We start from the raw sequence: 22,899 nt of genomic DNA on the forward strand, positions 1-22,899 counted from the left end.
AGTAACTTGGCTGGAATTCATAATAGCACAATAATGAGATATTGCATCCAAAGCGGGACGATGAAATCGTACGGTTACTGCCTAGGAAAGGATGTTGAGGGGATGCAGTATCACTTTCCAATAATGGAAATCTATTTGTCTTGGCCACAGAAGTATCATCGGTATCAAGTTAAACAGGAAATCCTGTAATACAATTCATGTTGACTCATGTAATTGGATCAATAATTCAAATGTCTTCCTTCGAAGAAAAGAAATCCGGAAACATAAGCGATCGACATAAACAGTGACATTCGTACGTGCTGCTAAGCAGCGTTACAGCTAAATATCTCCTCATATAAATACAGGATCCAACATCAGCTGAAGTTCTCTGCTCCAAGGGAACCACAGCAAGACAATTCATTTCTTTATATATGTGACAGTACTTTATAGAAATCTATGCCCCTGTGGAGTTGGGCCATTTACGCGAGTTCAGTGTGCAAAATGCTATTTTAGATGCAAATCAAGATATTTTTTACCCATAAAATGCAGGAATAATGGCAACATGCTCCGAGTTGTGTCCATTGCAACTGTGCCTATGTATCCAAAGGGATGCAATCATACTTGTGTTTGGGAGTAAATCAGAGACAAGTTGCTAGCATTTTCAAGTCATTTCAATTCATGAGGCTAAAGAGTAGCCTTCCATTGGAACCCTGAAGCTACTTCCAGGTTCAGGGTGGCAGCAGCTCCAGGGTTTCCCCAGTGTCAGTAGGCACACTATTCCCCAGAAGAGGCCGGATGGATGCATTGACAACCACCTGGAAGAGAAGGGGCATCTTTGGAACTTGAGTTGCACCATTCTGCTTTCTTTCTTAATTTTAAAGAACCCCAAAGCTAGAGTACCAAAAGAAAAGCCCACTAATATACAAGGGAGAAATACAATGGAAATAGTGCCCTGTTCAGCAATGGACTTAAAACATTAGTGCCACAAGACATTAATAAGACAAACTCTCCACCATGCCTATTTTTTACATGAAAAAAGGAGTGTATAATTTGAGACGCTTAACCACGTTGGCTAGCTGCAAATGCATTGTACTTTCCCTCTTGTAAACTTGTGGGATCCACAACAGACTCTTTCTGCACTTTAAGGCTGTTTATTTAACACAGGGGGGACCATTTCAGCATAGAAAACATAAATCCTGCCCTCTGGGCGCTACCTTCACACATTTGTGGAGTTCCCTCATTAAACCGGGCCCTTGTGGACCAGTAAGAAAATACAAATATTTGGGGTCACTCCTGTACTCAAGATACTTCTTTGGGGGGAATTTCTCAGCCTCCTGGCTTTCCTCTCAGTTTCTCAGATACTCAGTCTCTCAGTCACTTTGTCAGGTTCTCTCTCTGCTCCTTGCAGTGGCAGGAAGCCCCCCCAGCCCCTTTGGGAGTTACAAACACAGACAGGTATCCTTCCTGCCCTGCGCTCTGCTCTGAGAGACCTTACACACATTCTTCCTACAATTAAATACCTTTCTACAGGCCAGCCTTCCTGTGAGCTCCAGTATGTGAGCTGGACTAGTGGAATGGATCTAATGTCTCCCTGTTCCTTCCAGAACACTATAGCTTCCTGGACCAGAGTGCAAAATCCTTGAAACAGGGAAAGCATTCTATGTTTAGTAACATCTCCATTGAAGCTTACATCTCCCACTATGATGAACTAAAGTAACCTTCACCACTTTACAAGTGGCAGATATTGTTCTATGGAATTTACAGCATAGTACATAGTGCTCCTCAATGGCATTATATTATGGTTGCATCTAAACAGCTTCCATTCACAAGCCGGAAGGCAACATCTCCCAAGAGCACACTGATGCTATGAGTCATGGACAGATATCACTTGATCTAACTGGCTGATTGTACCAAAGCACAGCATGGCTGGGTTGTCTGTAGCAGGTTAGGCTGAGGAAGCACACTAATAAACTAGTTATATCTCAAAAACTTCTTTATGAGTATAAAGTATCAATCACAATTTCCCTTTGAGTGCAGTTTTTTTGGCTTTACGCAGACCGATTTCCGTTCATCGTGGCCCTCACAATTTGCATATATATAGATTTTCAACTTACCCTTCCAACCTTACATCAGGAAGACTTCGGTTTAAAGCAATGAGGTCACTGGCCATCAGGTTGAACTGATTGATTTTGAATAGCTCCTTCATTTTCTCCTGATCATCTTTTGGAATAATTACAGCTTTCCCAAGCTCCCCTGGACCCTCAGGAGTTCTTGAAATCACGGCTAAAACACAAAGAAGAAAAAAAAAAGAATTGAAAATTACACATTTTCATTACTTGACATTTTTAAAAATGTGATTGTCGGATTTGAAACATAGCAGTATTGCCAATTTTGCACAAGGAGGCAAGCAGTTGGGCTTGATTTCAAGGCAGGTTGCAAGTTGCCTCTATAATCTACACCAGCTTACAGGGGGCTTTATTTGGTAGTAAATCTTGTTTTTATTCAACCAAAACTTGCCCCCAAGTCAGGAATTCAAAAATAACTCCCTGGTTTGGGGGCACTGAGAGCAACATCCAAGGGGTTGGGGAGCAACATGTTGCCCCTGAGCCACTGGTTGGGGATCACTGGTCTACACTGTAATCAATGTAGTAGATTCAATGTTTTAGACTCTACAATACAGGGACAACTAGAACACACCCAATATTTAGGCAAAGGATGGAGATTATCAGAAAGGAAGCAGTACCATGGTGGAACGATATAGCTATGGGGTAGGAAAGGTATGGCCTTGGTAGTTGTGGCCAGAATGCCCCAAATTCTCAGCTGAAACCTTGGAAGCAACTAAAAAGCAAATAAATATTCCCTGTTTCTAAGCAAGCCATATGTTTACTTCATTTCCCTATATTTGTTTTGATAAGCATAGATTACCAGCAACCACAGTTCCAAAAATAATTATCTAAAGGAGCATTGGCAGCAAGGACATCTAGGTATGTTATGTGGTCTTCACAATATAGAGTTAAGGTGGCCATACACAGAAAGATTTCAGCTGCTGATTTGGGCAGTTTATCAGCCTATGTATGGGCACCCCCGACAGGCCTACCCGACTGATATCTGCGCAGGTTTGGTTTTCCATCAGATCAGGAACCGCATGGGCTTGTTGATGTAGTCCTCAGTCTGACTGTGCATATGCCCACTGTTGTAATTCGATCATTTGACCCTAGGGCCAAAGGATCGAATTAGCCTGATATCGCCAACCTTTACGTGGGCATATCGGCAGAAGATACACTAGTTTGGTGACTTCGGCAAACAAGCAAATCTAACCATGTATGGCCACATTTAGTATGCACAACTGTAAGGATCAAAGATAAAATATCCTTTGAATTTGGAGTAAATTGTGTTAAAAAATGTGTGTATATAAGCCTTCTGGTGCATGTAGAAAAAAAACAGAGCAATACTAAGAATAAATTCTTCGCTTTGGACTTATTTACTAGGGCATATTGTAATGTCGGCTGATCTATATGTAATGAGGCTATGCATCTGGAAGACTCAAGCTTATGAATGCTGATGAAGAAGGCTGTGTACTTTCAAAAATTATGCAATGTAATATCTTGTTCTGTCTACACAGTATGTTGTGCAGTTCAAAATACATTCATTCTAATAGTTGCCTGTTCTGTGATCTACAAGACCAAGGGTGACTGCAAGTACAGGACATTTGAACTGCTATAAAACATTCCTAAGAGGTAGCCTCTAGCGATGAGCGAATCTGTCCCATTTCGCTTCACCATAAAATTTGTGAAACGACAAGAAAATTCGAGAAACTGCGAAAAATCAGCGAAAACACATTTGTTGCACGACTTTTTTGTCACCCATGTCTTTTTTTAACTGCATTTTTTGTCGCGACCGCGCCCAATTTTGCCACGAGCGTGCCCAATTCGACTAGACCACACCAATATTTTAAATGCCATGGAAACACAGCACAGAGACAGTACAAGGATATTGGACCAATGACTTTGTCTGACCTACAGACGTTGTGACTGATAGCAATTGAGAGGTGCCTGATATAACAACTGAAGCATTTATAGTAGGTGTGTTTAGTTTCCTTTTGTTTTATTTTACTCCTTATTTAAAGGCGTTATTGGCTTAGCTTGCAGTTTCAACTTTGCCAAAGCTGCCACTGTCTCATTGGCGTGCTGCCTACAATCTCTTTTTCACCTCCTGCAGGCCTCCTGTTGTGTTATAAATCAATTTGAAGAAGTCAGAAGGGGACATGGCATGGTATCAGACTCACCGTAGCAAGGATAATTACTTTTGATTTCTCCTGGCCTGTTCGGAGAGAGATACCTAAAATCCATGTATGCAAAGCCATGACATATACAGGAAAATGTGAGGGCATAACCAGCCTTTAACTTTTGAAACAGCATCGTATTCTCTCCATTTGTCTATAGTATTTCAGTAAACTACAAACAGTTCAGTAGTTTTTAGCTAACAATGTTACTATTACATGAATCTATGATCTGAGATTACTAGGGATGCACCGAATCCCGGATTTGGTTTGGGATTCGGGCCAAATCCAGGCTTTTTTTTAAGGATTTGGTTTTGGCCGAATCCACAGTCCTGTCCGAATCCGAACTGCTTCCAGCTAACCTATTGTTTCTCCTACTCCCATGTAACTGGAGGAGTCCCAAGCCGGACTTGGATTTCTTACTATTGAGTGCTATTCTGATACCTACTGGGAGCTGCTATCTTGCTCCCTTCCCATTGTTCTGCTGATCGGCTGCTGGGGGGGGGAGATATCACTCCAACTTGCAGCGCAGCAGTAAAGTGTGCCTGAAGTTTATCAGAGCACAGGTCATATGGCTGTGGCACTTGGGATTACAGATTACAGATTACAATGCAGGATTCTGCTGGAGAAGCTCTATGCGTTTTGGAAAAAAACATGTTTGCCCATGACAGTATTCCTTTAACTCAACTGTGGTATGAACTGAACCACCAGCTTTAAAAAAGGCCTGACTGTGGCCCCCAACATCAGTGCCCAACCTCACTAATGCTCTTATGGCTGAATGGAAGTATATCCAGCCAACAATGTTCTAACATCTAACTTAAAGCCTTCCAAGAAGATCAGGGGTTCTTAGAGCAGTAAAGGAAGAACCTACTTCATATTAAAACTCATGGTTTGGAAATGAGATGTTGGACAGGTAGGTGTCAACATACTTTGGGCCATGAAGTATACTAAACACAGTGCCTAGAAGGGAAAAGATAAATAAACCTTGGCCATGAAGAAGACAATGTAATATGTTATTGTTAGAAAGAGGGTACCCGTAAAAGAGACCCAACGGTAACCAGTCCATTTTGACCCATAAGCAATAACTTGCGTTATGTCTGGAATTCTAATTAAAATTTGCTCCAATGCTATCATTATCATCATATTGTTTGGGTTTACAGGCATTTGTATTAGAGGGAAAGAACACTTTATCAGGCAAATTGCATTGTGCATATCTTTTAATTAGAGTAGCACTTGCCTCGCTGATTAATAGAACGGGCCGTTGGACTACAGTAATGTTTTGTTAAGTGGATCACTACAGGAAATCTTTGTCTCCTTCAGTGTTAATGATTCGAAATGTCACTTCCTCCAAAAAGAAGGCAAGGCGAGCCATCTGTTAATTAAATGCATTGTCGGAAGACAAAGGGGAAGGTGCTTCAAAGGATTTCAGCCAACATTTACTTCCCTGTATTCGGAATATTAAAAGATTGGAGATACAAAGATATGAGTTTTATTATGACTAGCGGCACAAGAAATTAATCCTGCTATTGTTCCCTCAGCGGATAATAGATATGAAATATATTATTATCATAATATTAAATTTTGGACAAATCTGGATAAATTCTTTGGCGCTTCCCTAGGTTAAAGAGTTACTATACTCTCATTGTATAGCAGTAAAAGAACACATTTTGCAATTGTCCCCTTCAGGGTCAGAAAGTGCCAGCCGGAGACCGGGAAAAAACCCGGTGGGTCCCACTGGCTCAGGCCGCTCCCCAGCTGCAGCCCCCGTCTGCCTGCTCCTCCCACTCCCCAGTTGCAGCCCTTGTCTGTCCGCTCCTCCCACTCCCCAGCTGTGGCCCCTGTTGGCTCCTCCCTCTCCCCCCACCTGTGAGCCTGCGCTCCGCCCCTCTGTCTGTCTGGAACTGCAGGAGAGGGGGGTGCAGTATGCGGCACCTGGCCTGAGGTGGGCGGCCCCCAGGCAGTAGCCCCGGTGTGTCCCTGGCACCCCAGTTCGACACTGGTTCCCTTAGCAGATAACAGATATGCACTATGTTATTATCCTAATATTTTGTTTATTCTAATATTCTGAAGACTTGTAAAATGTATTCTCAACCTATGGGTTAAACCAAAATTTTAATCTTTATGTGATTCATTTATTTCCTTGTATTTTTATAGTGCCAGTACTTGTACACATTAGTCCCTGTACCAGAGGAGCTTACAGTCTAAGGGGGTTAAGTAATATAAGGCACTAATTTTGCCCAGGAACAGTAACCCATAGCAACCAATCAGCATGTAGCACTTACTGGTCACCTGTTTAAAAGCAAAAATCGTATTGGTTGCTATCAGGTACTGCTCGTAGGCAAACTAAGAGGCTTGTTTACTAAGATTGGAGATAAATATCACCGGTGATGTTTCCCATAGCAACCAATCAGCAATTGTATTTGAACAGTCACCTTCAAGTTAGAAACAAAAGCAAAGATCTGACTGGTTGCTACAGGCAACATCACCAATGATATTTATCTCCATTCTTAGTAAACAGGCCCCTTGGTACACTTTATTACAAACAGGGTTTAGGTCCCTATTCAAACTAACAATGGTCAGGAGCCTATATGTGTTTTTTGGAGGGTGGGAGGAAACCAATTCCCCATATGAGCACAAGTAGAGAATATAAATTTCTTGCAGATAGTGCCCTGGCTGAAATCAAACATAGAACCCCCAGTGCTGCAGAAAGAAGCGCAACCAACTGAGCCACTCCATCATCCACAATGCTAGGTGCAGAGTACAGACAGATCCCTGCTTTTTAAATGACCCCAACCAGTGCCTTTTTAGTGTTTTTTTTGCCAAGAATGAAGCATTTTCTCCACAATTCCAGAGCAATTGAGCAGATGGAGTATTGCATCAACCCAACTGAGGCCAATGTGTCAAAACCCAAGCACAATTGCACACATTTTAATGCTCATTGGACTCAATAACGTTGAGAATTTTCTACTTCTTGACCATTTGCCTCATTCTGTAGGTGCAAGTCCACTTCATGTATTAGCCCTGGCTGCTGTTGGAACCGTGGATCTATCACCAGTTTGTGAGAAAATAGATCCAGGGTTCCTCTGTGTCAATATGCGCATTTGCCCCCCATTCGGAACTGGAGTCGGGACAGAAGCACGGGACAGAATGTGACTATAGAGATATATAGAGAGGAGTGGCTTGGACACAAGTACCTTTAATGAATAGCATTGATTCAGCCAACAACTGCAGTCTATATTGTGTGGCCGCTATCGGGGTTACAGTTGTAAATGAGCCATTCTAACGTCTATACACAACTCTCTTCAAATTCCACACAACGAAGTCTTAATCTTTCAGTTGTGCGTCAATAAATAATGACTGAAAGATTTATCAGAACTGAGCTGCTTGGAGAATAACAAGTTACAAAGTGATAATAATCTTCCATAGCAAAGAGTCTGTAATCAGCACTTGGGCTCCTGAAACTGGCAATCAGACCAAGGCACTTGGTTTAACAAAAATGACAATAACAAAAAATTGGCAATCAAAATTAAACCTATTCTGTAGTGAGAGTTGCTATTCCCAGCCTTTACATCAGCGTCCAATTGTAATGTTTCATTATGAGTTATTAATATAATTCTATCACGTATTTCAATGTTTAATTTAACAAAAAGATTGGACAATCAAATGTTTTTCTTTCTAAAGTTATAGGAGTCCTTATAAAGTATGAGTATTTTATTTGCCTGGTATGAATTCATGTGAAATTTGGGTTTTCACTAGTGGCGAAAATTTCCACAAATCTTCGCTAAAACTTCATTGTGCGTTTCTTCTTGTGGGAAAATGGGGGAAACATGAGAAAAAATGTGAGAAAAACGCCCATTGACTCCAATGAGTTTGGTGTGAGAAGAAACACCCATTGACTTCATTTGGCGTGAGAAGAAGGCCGGTATATATATATATATATATATATATATATATATTACCTAGTAGTGGGTGGTAAGAAAAATCCATTTTCCATTACAGGTATGGGACCTGTTATCCAGAATGTTAGGGACCTGGGGTTTTCTGAATAAGGGATATTTGCGTAGTTTGGATCTCCATAACTGAAGTCTGCTAAAAATCATTTAAATATTGAATAAACCCAATAGGACTGTTCTGCCCCCAATAAGGGGTAATTATATCTTAGTTGGGATCAAGTACAGGTACTGTTTTATTATTACAGAGAAAAGGGAATCATTTAACCATGAAATAAACCCAATAGGACTGTTCTGCCCCCAATAAGGGGTAATTATATCTTAGTTGGGATCAAGTACAGGTACTGTTTTATTATTACAGAGAAAAGGGAATCATTTAACCATGAAATAAACCCAATAGGACTGTTCTGCCCCCAATAAGGGGTAATTATATCTTAGTTGGGATCAAGTACAGGTACTGTTTTATTATTACAGAGAAAAGGGAATCATTTAACCATGAAATAAACCCAATAGGACTGTTCTGCCCCCAATAAGGGGTAATTATATCTTAGTTGGGATCAATTACAGGTACTGTTTTATTATTACAGAGAAAAGGGAATCATTTAACCATTAAATAAACCCAATAGGGCTGTTCTGCCCCCAATAAGGGGTAATTATATCTTAGTTGGGATCAAGTACAGGTACTGTTTTATTATTACAGAGAAAAGGGAATAATTTAACCATTAAATAAACCCAAAAGGGCTGTTCTGCCCCCAATAAGGGGTAATTATATCTTAGTTGGGATCAAGTACAGGTACTGTTTTATTATTACAGAGAAAAGGGAATCATTTAACCATTAAATAAACCCAATAGGACTGTTCTGCCCCCAATAAGGGGTAATTATATCTTAGTTGGGATCAAGTACAGGTACTGTTTTATTATTACAGAGAAAAGGGAATCATTTAACCATTAAATAAACCCAATAGGATTGTTCTGCCCCCAATAAGGGGTAATTATATTTTAGTATCTCAGACATAATGAATAATAAAAATCCGAGGAAGGGAATGGAATGTGAGAAAGTTGTTTTACATACTGCCCTCTCTTTCCTCTGATTATTATTATTACTTTATGACATATTCTGCACCCCTATTGACTGAATTCCCATACCCATAGTTGAGCATTTCCAATCTAAACAGTACTTATTTTTTCAAACATTTTTACAAGCTATTTTTTTTACCAACGCGCATAACAAATGTAATCACTGAATCATCGTGTAATTCTCTTATGACCTTATTTTCCCTAATTTATGCAGGATATAATGGGCTGGGAGTGAAAGAGATTTTTAACCTCCCACGGCGACTCTTCAGAATCCAACGGGAGGAAATTAAAGGGTTTTAATAATCTAGGCGTCTTGTGCGCTTGGAAAAAAGATGCATTTTTATTATGATTATTAAAGCATTTGCCACAACTAGGTGTTGCATCGCAGCATATTAACCATATAAAAATGGATAAGAAATAGTAGAAATGTGGTTTTTGTGTGTGTGTGTGAAGGACAGCAGATGAGTCCCATTGTCTATTACAGAGAAATAATTGCTATCCTCTTATAACCCTGATCCCCCCCAGCCCCCAGCTTATTTATGCATGAGTATAATGGAGGCATGGGATGGCTACACTGCAGCAAATAACATGGATTAAACATGATTGCCTTATGCATCTGCTCGGATAATTTGCTCTATTTACAGAATATAAGCAGGCTATGTAACAAGATTAACCAAAGTCGGCCGGGGTCAGAATTCAGACTCAGGACACTAAACATCATTATTCATACACGATCGCCTTGTTGTTGCCATGCTGCTCCCCCGCTATGGGGCTCAGAAGAACCTACATACAATAAATGACTCTCGGGCATCAATCAGCGCCATTAAACATTCATACATTCAATTACTTACAAATGACGCTCCATGGCACTCGGTGCTGCCAGATGTTAATATGAATGTTCATCTTTTTAATTCTCTTTAAATTGTCTTCAATATCTTCCCGAAGGCCTTTCATCAAGTGGCCCTGACTACTGGCAGCGCAATTCATGACATAATAACAAAAGCCATAAATTTATGACCTCACCAAAGGAAATGCCACCTAAGCATGAACGTTTATATAGTATTGTCAGCAACTTTTTACTTGGCGGAAACTATTTTAGAAAACGCTGTTGCTACCTGCACTGTGTGTGTTCTACCTTCTGGTGGTGCCTACTTCAGGGCCATAGAGGAGTGAGCCCCATCTCATCGTGGGTACCTGACCTCCTAATTAGTGATGAGCGAATCTGTCCCATTTCGCTTTGCCGAAAAATTCGCGAATCTTTTGAAAGATTCACGAAATGGCGGAAAATTCGCGAAACGGCAAAAATGTCGCACATCAAAAAAAAAATTGCCAATTTTTGGATGTGCGGCGAATTTTTCCGTGGCGAATTTTTTCATTCGTTTCGTGAAACAATCCGCCAATGGTGAAACGCGGAAATTTGCCGCGAATCCATGCCTGGCGAAACATTTCGCCCATCACTACTCCTAATACGCCGAATCGGTAGGATACCCCATTATGACTATGGCACACAAATTTTTAAAACTGGCGCTTTGGTTTCAAAAAGTGTAGGGCAGGGTACAAGACATGGAGGCAGATTTATCGAATGCCGAATAGGAAAAATTCGTATTGGAAATGAAAATTTCTGTAGATTGCAAATATCACAAAAATGCTTCTGAAAAAATCGTATTAGTCACGATAATATCGTATTGGCGATCCGAAAGTCACAAAATTTTCGGACCAAATGATTGTAAACAGCGGCAAAGCGTCGAAAAAGTTGTGCAAGCTACAAAAAAGTCGCAAAAAAATACGATTGGACCGATCGAACGAACACTCGGAGCGTTCGTGGATAAGTAAATGTGCCCCATAGTGTTTGGGTTTGTTTTTTGCATTTAGCACCCTGTCCTACTGCTACTGACAGTAGTATAAGGAAGCCCATAGACTGCTAGTATCAATCTTTTAGGTGTAGCAGTAGAGCCCTAGGCTACACATGGCCAAGGTTGATCCAGAGAGTTGGGTACAAAAGGGATCAGGCAAAAAAAAAAAAGACAGGTGAAAAATAAAAAAACAGTAGAGGCAATAGCAAAGGATAGTAAGGGTCTGCATACTCAGAGCCAGCTTGGGCAATAAAAACAAGCTCTATTTAAGTTTGAATTTGGCACAAAAGTGAAAACATTGTGTCTACATGGTGACACGTTCACACACCATGCCATGTACCAGAGCGTGCCGAAGGGGACAAGTCCAGGGACTGTCAAGTCTGAAGTTAAGAGCGTGGCCTAGGACGGCACAAATTTAGGGGCAGCCAGGCCTGGATTTGTGGAGAGGCCACAAAGGCCCGGGCCTAGGGCGGCAGAAGTTTAGGGGCGGCATGCCGCCCCGCCGCAAGAACATTTTAAAATTTTGCTCCCATACGGAGCAGTCGGGACCTCTCCCCACTGCTCCGTATGGGAGTTAAAAGGAGCGTTTGCGCATGCGCAATGGGGGCGCGCGTTCGCGCATGCGCAGGGGGGACACCCACAGGGGAGGCCTCGGGGCGCACGGGATAGAAATCCGGCCCTGGGGGCAGCATGCCACCCAGCCACACCTGGTACTTCCTTCACATATGGAGCATTGGGGTCTAGGCGTGCTGAAGTTATCTGCGCATCCTGTCCCCATGCAGTGCTCTATGTGAGGGCGCTTGAGCACGATCCTGGGGTAGGGGGACGGGATGGGGGCGGCATGTTTACAAAACCGGTGCAGCCGGTCTCCCACTGTTTTCAGAACAGGGCCAGCTTAAGGTGGTATCCCCTAACTAGTCTTTTTAGTGTGACCCAAAACCCCTACTTATTCCACATGGAAAAAAGAAGACATGACATTATACCCCTACACTTTCTCCAGCACATTTACAGTAGAATCCTCACATTAAAGGAGAAGGAAAGGCTAAGTCACTTGGGGGTGCCAAAATGTTAGGCACCCCCAAGTGACTTTAATCGCTTACCTTGTACCCTGGGCTGGTGCCCCTGTTAGGAGAAAACCACACCAGCCCGGGGTACCTGCAGCGAGCGCTTCCTCCTTCCGTGTTCGCTCTGCCGGAAAAATCCCTGGGCCGGCGCATGCGCAGTAGAGTGAAAAGCTGACTTTTTTGTTAAATGCTTGAGTACATGCTCAAGCGCCAAAGGAAGAGGAAGCGCTACAGGTACCCCGGGCTGGTGCTGTTTTCTTCTAACAGGGGCACCAGCCCGGGGTACAAGATAGGCGATTTAAGTCACTTGGGGGCGCCTAACATTTCGGCACCCCCAAGTGACTTTGCCTTTCCTTGTCCTTTAACATTTTTCAGGGGACCAGAAAAAAGGTGTCAAATCCAGTAAACGGTAAAATCAGGGAAATGTATTATGTGTTATATATTGGTGGGACTACAAAAAAACTATGGAAATTCAGAAAAACATAAAATGAAAGTATAACATAAAATGAAGTACCGTATATACTCAAGTATAAGCCGATCCGAATTTAAGCCGAGGTACCTAATTTTACCTAAGAAAACTGGAAAAACGTATTGACTCGAGTATAAGCGTAGGGTGGGAAATGCAGCAGCTACTGCTAAGTTTCAATAATCAAAATAAATACCAATAAAATGACATTAAATGAGTGGGGTATATGTTTTTAAATATTTATTTAAATAGTAAACTAGCTCTAGTGGAGAAGAGGGTCAACAAAAACAATATTGTATCAATGATGATGCCTTAAGAGTACTACCCCCCTTAGCTCAATCAGCAACCCAGCTAAAACACGAAGAGTTAAAATCCTTCAAAACTATATATATATATATATATATATATTGTTTATATAGAATATAAAGTGCAATGTCTAGTGCAGAATGGGACAGGTGAGGATGGTGGAAGAAGATGAATTTGGGAGCGGGCCAGGGCACTGGAGGGTCTGGTTGCGGTGGCCTAATTTGCACACAAAGGAGAGAGGGTGCTAGTCTGGAGGGACCCATGGCACCCGACTCGAGTATAAGCCGAGGGTGACTTTTTCAGCACATTTTGGGTGCTGAAAAACTAGGCTTATACTCGAGTATATACAGTAGATCTGATTCTTATTGAAACTCTTGTAAAGAAGTTTAGGAGCTGTCTAAGACCCCTTAAGATCTGCCATCTTTGGTCAGTCTAAAGCTGGACATACGCTGATAGATTTTGACTGCCAGTTTGGTGTCTCTTGACTCACTCAGCAGCCTATTTACAAATGTCCAAAATTATTCACTGACTAGGGGTCGGCCACATATTTAACATGTAGGTTGGGAAATCAGATTGGCCAAAAATCACTTCTGCCCATGTACAGTATTCTGCACCCCTCCTCTGTGATCTTATCACTGGTAGGAGCCAAACTATTGTGCCAGCCCTATTTAACCCCCTTCTTTGGTAGACAAATGGGGCAACCCCCTTCACTGCTCATTTTTGAAGACCAGTTTACATGGCTTTCCACAAATTTTGAAGACACAAAGCATATTGGCTAATACCCTACATATTTTATTCAGCGTATGAAATGGGACATAAAATATATAGGGCAGTTGCCCACAAATTAGTCCGTGGCCTGTTTTTACTGAAGGTTTTGTGCTGCAATTGTGGAGAAATAGAAACATCTGATCTGAGGGATGAGCTTGTATTTATATTAATTCCCCAAACTTTGGCTAGAATTCTACAGGGATTTACTTCAATAACGTCTGCCAACAGCTGATGGCAGAGTACTCTGGATTTCATCTGTGGCCCCAGTCTTTTTGTTTTACTTGGGATAGGGTTGGACTGGAAAAATCCTGGTGAGCCCCGGTGGCCCAGACCCAACACTTGCCAGCGCTCCCCCTGCCAGACCGCTCCTCCCCTGACGTGTTAAATTTACGCATTCAGGGGTGGAACGTCGGGTGGGGGGCCCTGCGAGGGGGGTCCCTGCACGGGGGGGGGAAGGCCAGTGCGGGCACTTGCAGGGCCCCTGGGCCGGGAGCCCCAGTGGGCTCTTCACTCCCCGGTCCGACCCTGACTTGGGACCCCTCTAACTACTGCCCTTGTTCTTCCTTTCCACATTAAGTTTGTGCACACGTAACAACACAATGTGTGTCCTTTATTCCAGTCATTATTTCATATTGACATTATTATTATTTCGTATATTGTAATCTGTAAGCTGATTAAAAAATTTCAATAATTTCTTTCAAACAGCGGAATCTCTAAATCGTCTCCCAAAGTCAGTCCGTGCATTTCCTAAAACTATATCTCGCCATGGAGGAGTTAGCGGAGCAGAAGGCATCATCCTATTCTGCATTACTGTCAACAAATGGCATTTTAGTTCTGCTTAGTGCGGATAAGAAAGGTACAACAAAGCAATCTGGCAGCTCCACGGGCTGTCTGTAGAACACTGTGTGTGCAGTTTTAGCAGACGTGCATAATAGATGTATTATTTATTTGAGGGATGAATAACATTTCTAGCGCAGCTTTGTGTAGAAGGGAGACAGGTTTCAGCACATCTGCTAAGTAATACAATCAGCAGGACGGCTCCCTCCTATCTTTTCATGTGCGATTGGAGGTTATAATAAATTATATCCTTACAAATACATTTTATTCTGTAGAGCCACTATGCTCATAGGCTACGTTCCATTTAAAGGGCCAGTAACAAAAGGCTATTGTTTATCATGATAGCCTTTTGTTTCTGGCCCTTTAACTGGAACCTAGCCTACAACCATAGCTCGCCAGGCTAGACAAGGGTTACAAAACTATGATTAAAGATTTTGGACTCCACCAATCACTATCAGGCAGATCTTGTACAAATAGAGGTAATTCTTTTCATTCTTACCCTCCCCAGGAGTGGTCTACCAACAAAGATTACACCAATAGCAAGGTGTGTAATACTCTAGGAGACCTCAAACAACCCCAGGCCAACATCTAAGGAACTAAAGACCTCTTTTGCAAGTGTTCGTGTTCATAAGCCCAACATCAGGAGAAAACTGAACAACAATGGTGGCCATACCAGGGCTGCAGGAGTGCTGGTCATCTGCTACATGGTGAAGCCAGAAGGCTACTGTTCTGTGGATAATTGAGGCCAAAAACAGAATTTTTTGCCTGCAATGAAAAATGTTATGCTTGTCAGATACTGCATTGCAGCATAACAACCATATTCCATCTGGGAAGGTGGTGGTAGTATCATGGTTTGGGCCTGCTTTGCCGAATTTGGAACAGGATGGACTAGAACCCTGAGTTCTGATTGGTACCAGGGAAATGTCAGGGTTTCCATCTATAAATTGAAGCAGGGTCAGACTGGGGGTGTGCAGGGCCCACCAGGGCCCCCACCCCAGGTGCCCTGCAGGTGCCCCCTTTCCCTAACCTCTCCCCCGCAGGGGCCCCCATAACCCCCCACAGGGTCCCCCACCCGACGTCCTCCCCTGAGCTTGCGTAAATTTAACGTGTCAGGGGAGGAACGGTCGGGCAGGGGGAGCGCCAGCAAGGGTCGGGTCTGGGCCGGAGCCCACTGGGATTTTTTCCCGGTGTCCCAGTGGCCCAGTCCGACCCTGACCTGAAGCTCAAGCAAGAGTGGGTCGTGCAAGAAAATGGCACATAAGTTGATCTACCAAAGAATGGTTAAAGCAGAAGAAAGTTAATGGGCAAGTCAAAGTCCCAACCTTAATCCTATAAAAAATGGTTTAAAATGGTTTAAAAGTTCATGTGAGGAACCCCACCAACATCTCTTCTGTAAGGGGGAATGTGCTAAAAAGGTTCACATAGGTTTACCACATACAAATACAGTATGGAGCTTTGGACAACATAACAAATTGCATCAAGAAATAACTTTCAAATTATTTACACTTGTTTAATGAAAGTATATATATATTTACTATTTGTAAGGATTCTCCCTGAAGAAACTGAAAACCCTTATAACAAATTCATGTACAATTACTGAGAGCTCTTATGAGCAGGATTGCATTTTACTCCACCCCCAGATTGGAAATCTGGTGGTGAAGAGATGGAAAGATGGAGAGCCAAATAGTTGTTGAGTATTTCACAAACTTTCAAAAACTAGACTTAAGGTTCCCATACACAAGCTGATTTTAGCTGCCGATATTGGTCCCTTAGACCTATTCGGTAGCTTATCGGCCCACATATGGGCACTAATGACGGGCCTGCATACCCTGAAATCAACCAGATCTCGATCAGGCAGATTTTAATTTACGCTGGATCAGGAACCACATTGGCTCGTTGATGCCATCCCTAAACCGACTGGGGGCCCATACCGGCTGTTTTAATTCCATCACTAAAGATGACTTTTCTCAGCAGAGCAACATCAGAAGGCTTTCTTCTCCTTCTGAGATTTCCTCCCGACTGTCAGGTCGGTTGGCAGTAGTGATGAGCGAATGTATCTTTCAAGAGATTCACGAAACATCGGAAAACTTGCGCGACAGTTCTTTTTGGCGTGAGAGATAATTCTTTTGATGAGAGAGACAATTCTTTTGATGAGAGAGACAATTCTTTTGATGAGAGAGACAATTCTTTTTGGCACAAGACAATTCTTTTGACGCGCGAGGCAATGCTTCTGACGGGTGACAATTCTTTTGACTAACAAGACAATTCTTTTTGACTAACAAGACAATTCTTTTTGACTAACAAGACAATTCTTTTGACTAACAAGACAATTCTTTTTGACTAACAAGACAATTCTTTTGACTAACAAGACAATTCTTTTTGACTAACAAGACAATTCTTTTGACTAACAAGACAATTCTTTTTGACTAACAAGACAATTCTTTTGACGCTTGCGACAATTCTTTTGACGCAAGCGTCAACTTTTGGACACCGGCTGAATTAATCTGCGGCAAATTTTGTTGCCCGCGTTGCGAAAAAATCTGCCAATGGCGAAACAAGGAAATTCGCAGCGAATCCATGCCTGGTAAGATTTTTCGTCCATCGCTAGTCGGCAGAAATGACCAGCAGGTGGCACTATTCTTGAAGAGCTAGAAAAAAAAAATGAATGTGAATTGCAAAAGTGATCAGAAGAGCACTCTGAGCAATTTAACATTAATTTGTTTTAGTGTTAACATTTCCTATTCTTTGAATGATTATCAGCTCTGTGACCCATAACATACACATGGGGGTAAATACACATTTGGTTTACCTGAAATTTGCCTCTAGCCATTCATTCTTATCTGTCAGCTGAGAGCTTCAGTATTGAAAACAAATGCACAGATCTATGCAATGCAATGAGCTTACAGCATTACAGCCCCTCTGTGTCATGCAAGGAATAATGATTTGCTATGATGGAAATTAGATTTGTCACAGGGCGACGTGTGATAGACAGGAGGAATTTAGATGGGAGGAAATCTACAAGAGCGTTTGATGAGGTCACAAAAATACACTTTTTCATTCCGCAGCTCAGTATTTTGCTGTTTATTAACCAGAATGTAAAATAAGATTTCAGCCCAATTGGCACAGGCATTTCTGCTGAGAGATTGTCAGCCCTACTGCCAGCCAGACATTAAAATAGGATTATTTGGCGCATTATCAGGGTGTGAAATACTGTTCCACCGCAGGATTTTAATGTATGGGAAACTACCTCTTATTAGGAATGAGCTTTTTTCTCTTTGTCAAAATTGATTTAAAGGAGAACTAAAGCCTTACAAAGAATTAGGTTAGAAATGCTAAACATGTACAGGTATAGGACCTGTTGTCCAGAATGCTCGGGACCCGGGTATTCCGGATAAGATATCTTTCCGTAATTTGGATCTCTACAACTTAAGTCTGCTAAAAATGATTTAAATATTGAATAAACCCAATAGGATTGTTTTGCCTCCAATAAGGGGTAATTATATCTTAGTTGGGATCAAGTACAGGTACTGTTTTATTATTACAGAGAAAAGGGAATCATTTAACCATTAAATAAACCCAATAGGGCTGTTCTGCCCCCTATAAGGGGTAATTATATCTTAGTTGGGATCAAGTACAGGTACTGTTTTATTATTACAGAGAAAAGGGAATCATTTAACCATTAAATAAACCCAATAGGGCTGTTCTGCCCCCTATAAGGGGTAATTATATCTTAGTTGGGATCAAGTACAGGTACTGTTTTATTATTACAGAGAAAAGGGAATCATTTAACCATTAAATAAACCCAATAGGGCTGTTCTGCCCCCAATAAGGGGTAATTATATCTTAGTTGGGATCAAGTACAGGTACTGTTTTATTATTAAAGAGAAAAGGGAATCATTTAACCATTAAATAAACCCAATAGGACTGTTCTGCCCCCAATAAGGGGTAATTATATCTTAGTTGGGATCAAGTACAGGTACTGTTTTATTATTACAGAGAAAAGGGAATCATTTAACCATTAAATAAACCCAATAGGGCTGTTCTGCCCCAATAAGGGGTAATTATATCTTAGTTGGGATCAATTACAGTTACAGAGTAAAAGGAAATTCTTTTTGAAAATTTGAATCATTTGATTGAAAAAAGATTTTTTTCCATGGTTTTCCTGTAATTCTGAGCTTTCTGGATAAGGGGTTTTCAGATAACGGATGCCATACCTGTATTTCCTTTCATTAGGCAAACTTTGTTGAGTTTACATCCTGCTTTCGATCCTTTTGCTCAGTAACTAATGTATTCCAACAATGCGCTATTTTATTAATGCTGAAACATAAGTGTTTGACCTTTAGGACCTTCAGAACTGATTTCATGCTCTAAATTAACCGATTTGCATAAAATATTGTTGAAGCATTACCCATTAAATTACCAACTGACTGTATTTTTATATGACAAACAGTAATATCCTTATGATCCCATAAACAGTACTATTGCTTCAGGCACAAGAAATCTGTATGTAGAATTGAATAGAATAACAGGCAGCTCAGAGGTGCAGGGGACATTGTTTTATTCCAGTTGAGCCCCATGATCAGCAATGGATGACGTACTAAGCTCCCCTAGGCTGGTCTCCGTGTGGGCGCCCAGAGTCGGTTGCTCTTACTACTCATCCAATGCTCGACTCAGCTAACCAGCATGACTAATAGGAGGCATCATTTCAGGTTCTGACACTTTTCCAATAGCCATGAACTACTGAGGAACCTGAAGGCAGATGCTATATTGTAGCTGCTTTACAAAGTATAAATTTTATTTATTATGACAAAAAATGGCTATGATTTATTGTATTATTGTAGCACATATAGAGCATCCTCTGAACTTATTCTTAAAGGGGCACTAAACCCTACTGTACTACACTTTACTCAGTTGTTGCTGGGCTACAAATTCCAGCATACTGGAAAACTTGTTGTTTTTTTTAACGCATCAGTTAATAGAGCTTTCACAATATCTTCATTTCCCAGGGGGCCACAGCCATGTGACCTGTGGTCTGATAAACTTCAGTCACACTTTACTGCTGAGCTGCAAATTGAAGTGATATCACCCGCCTCCCAGCAACCGATCAGCAGAACAATGGGAAGGGAGCAAGATAGCAGCTCCCAGTAGGTATCAGAATAGCACTCAATAGTAAGAAATCCAAGTCCGGCTTGGGACTCCACCTCCAGTTACATGGGAGTAGGAGAAACAATAGGTTAGCTGAAAGCAGTTCTAATGTGTAGCGCTGGCTCCTTCTGAAAGCTCAGACTCAGGCACAATGCACTGAGATGGCGCCTACACACCTATATTACAGCTAAAAAAATACATTTGTTGGTTCAATAATAAAATGTTAAATGGTAGAGGGAATTATTTGTTATGTAAACAATGTAATTTAGAAATAAAAAGCATCCCATAAAAATCATGACATAGAAAACAGTGATGGGATTAACTTCCTCTTGAAAGTGTGTGAAATAGAAAACAATGATGGGATTAACTTCCTCTTGAAAGTGTGTGAAATAGAAAACAGTGATGGGATTAACTTCCTCTTGAAAGTGTGTGAAATAGAAAACAATGATGGGATTAACTTCCTCTTGAAACTGTGTGCAATAGAAAACAATGATGGGATTAACTTCCCCTTGAAACTGTGTGTAATAGAAAACAATAATGCTTTTAACTTCTCCTTGAAAATATGTAAGGGTTAGAGCTAGGTTAGAGTTCACTATTTGATAAATAAGCTTCTAAAAATCCCATAGGAATAAATAGAACGTGGATAAGTATTTATGTATTAAGCTCTAAACTATCATTTTGCTAAATCTGCACTACCAGATCCACTCCTTTGGTAAGGCCACCAAAAAAGTGAATCTTTCTCCAATATTCCCCGATATTCTCCCATATCTCGAGGTGGATGATATTGGGCTGATTTGACCTTTGGGTTCACCAGGTCAATATCAGTCCATTTTTGGCCAGATATCGGTCAGACATGCCCGTCGGAGGTGCCCATACACAGGTCAATAAGCTGCCAACTTGTTCCAGATGGACCGACTCAGCATCTTTCATCGGCCCGTGTATGGCCACCCTTGGCTTCCATTATGACCAGGACACTATCTGCATGGGTTTTGTATATTCTCCCCTTATCAGCATGGGTTTCCTTGTGTTCCAGTATCTCTACACAGCCCAGAAACGTACAGAAAGGTTAATTGGCGACTGTATTTTCCTGTGATAGTAAAATTAGATTGTAAGCTCCTCTGGGGCAGGGTCTGAAGCGAATAATGAACTCCTCTGTAAAGAGATGAGCAATATAGCAGCAGTGTGTATATAAACCAATAATAATAATAATGAGACCCAGTTGATAACCAAGCTATATTCCATCTGCATCTTCTCACCGGGGGGAGTGGTAGAAAGCTCCTCCAGGAAAGGGTTACTCTTGTTTCTCCTTAAAAATGAGTTTTGTTATCCCTGTGATCCTTTGTGTATATAATTTGACTGCCACGGCATCACAAGCGAGGGAAATAAATCCCAGGGATAGCGATAATGAAAAATATATCCAGTAGGACAGATAACAAACACGGCAACAAAAAACTTTCCAGTCATCTATTGACACAGTGAGAATATGCTCCGCGCTATACCCAGGCTTTTCTCTCCATCTATTGTGCATCCCTGAAAGGCATTAACGCTGCGGCCAAGCGCCATTGTACAGTATCTAAATTCCCTGCTCCCGCTGTGCCATTTATAATGCACTGAAAGATGATTCAGCCTATAAAAACTTATCACTACTTTGAATTCAGTATATATATATTTATTTGCAGCATTGAAATACATTTTATATCAGTTCTGATGGGAATAATGGAGATATTCAGTCCTGGAGAAAACTGGAGGGTTTAACTGGGTTGAAAATAGAAGGTTTTTTTTAGAGATGGTTATGATTTACAGAGGTAATTGAATAAAAACATAGGGGGAGTTTTGAGAAGATTCTCCTATGTGAATAGAATAGACTGTGGGTGATTCACTCCAACTATAGATTAACATTAATATTCAGTGCGTGCTATTTTTATTCTGAAAGGGATATTGTGAATTGTGAATGTAAAAAACTGAATCAGGTTTGCATCCCTTTGGGGCCCCTAGGGTTAGGGTTAGGAGGCTGCATGGAGTTGATTGCTCAGGTAAGAGCTGGACAAGTGCTCCCCATCTTTGAGGGCTTCTGTTTTCCCAACCTTTGACTACTGAAGGGTGTTATGGGCAGGGGAGTCATGGATCAACCACAGATTGGTCTGACAGTCCTAATTCAGATAAACAATGAGGCTCTGAAGAGTCAGTTGGCCATGGGCGCCTGACATGTAAGCATGCTTGAGTTTATGCAGTGTAGCACCCTTTAGAAACAACCAAAAAACTTGTAGAGCAGTCAAAAGAAATTAAAGCTTAGTGGGGGGGAGTGTATTAACATGAATATAGATTTTTTTCATTTAAAAGTTTGGTCCTGAGATTGATTCTGACCTGGACACCATCTGCATGGAGTTTCTAGGTTCCTATATGGCAGTGATCCCCAACCAGTAGCTCAGGGGCAACATGTTGCTCCCCAACCCCTTGGATGTTGCTCTCAGTGCCCCCAAACCAGGGAGTTCTTTTTGAATTCCTGACTTGGGGGCAAGTTTTGGTTGAATAAAACAAGATTTACTACCAAATTAAGCCCCCTGTAAGCTGATAGGGTGCATAGAGGCTGCCTAATAACCAATCTTAGCCCTTATTTGGCTCCTCCATGAACTTTTATGGTGCTTGTGTTGCTCTCCAAGACTTTTTACATTTGACTGTGGCTCACAAGTAGGAAACATTGGGGCTTCTGCTATATGGTCTATGTAGGTTTTCCCTAGCTACTTTGGTTTCCTTCCATGATTCAAAAACAGACAAGCTGTTCAGTTGAAAATTCTAATGAATTTTGTAGTTCAAGCCTCTCTTGCAAGTCCAAACTTTGGTTAAGCCCCCTCCCTTAGATTCTGGCATTCTGCCATAGTTACAGATGCACCTAGGAGAGCCAATTGGTATTCTTCCTTAATCTCACTCTAACTGGCCTTCACAGCCCCCTGTCACCACCCCAGGCCAAAGTTTAACCAGCATGGTTACAGATATAAAAATAAATATTGGCATATCAGTCATTCAGCCATAGTTACAACAATATCTAAGACACTGAATAGGTTTTCATCCCAAATATCAATTTTATGGACCTTAAAGTTGAGATTCAGGTGTACCAATGAGAGCAAATGGGAATTCTTTCCACTTTAGGCAAAACCCCCCTACTAATGCTCCAGGC

General features: G+C 41.4%; 1 protein-coding gene across 7 annotated transcripts in view; it reads right to left on the reverse strand.

The window, feature by feature from the left end:
- galnt13 (polypeptide N-acetylgalactosaminyltransferase 13) overlaps positions 1-22,899 on the reverse strand; it is a 193,503-nt gene that overhangs the window by 114,636 nt on the left and 55,968 nt on the right. For all 7 annotated transcript variants that reach the window (XM_031892695.1, XM_031892694.1, XM_031892692.1 and 4 more), the window contains 1 exon segment: positions 2,094-2,262. In XM_031892695.1, coding sequence (XP_031748555.1) covers positions 2,094-2,185 — 92 coding nt within the window. In that variant the 5' untranslated portion in view covers positions 2,186-2,262.

This window comes from Xenopus tropicalis, chromosome 9, assembly GCF_000004195.4.
Source record: "Xenopus tropicalis strain Nigerian chromosome 9, UCB_Xtro_10.0, whole genome shotgun sequence".
Classification (NCBI taxonomy): Eukaryota; Metazoa; Chordata; class Amphibia; order Anura; family Pipidae; genus Xenopus; species Xenopus tropicalis.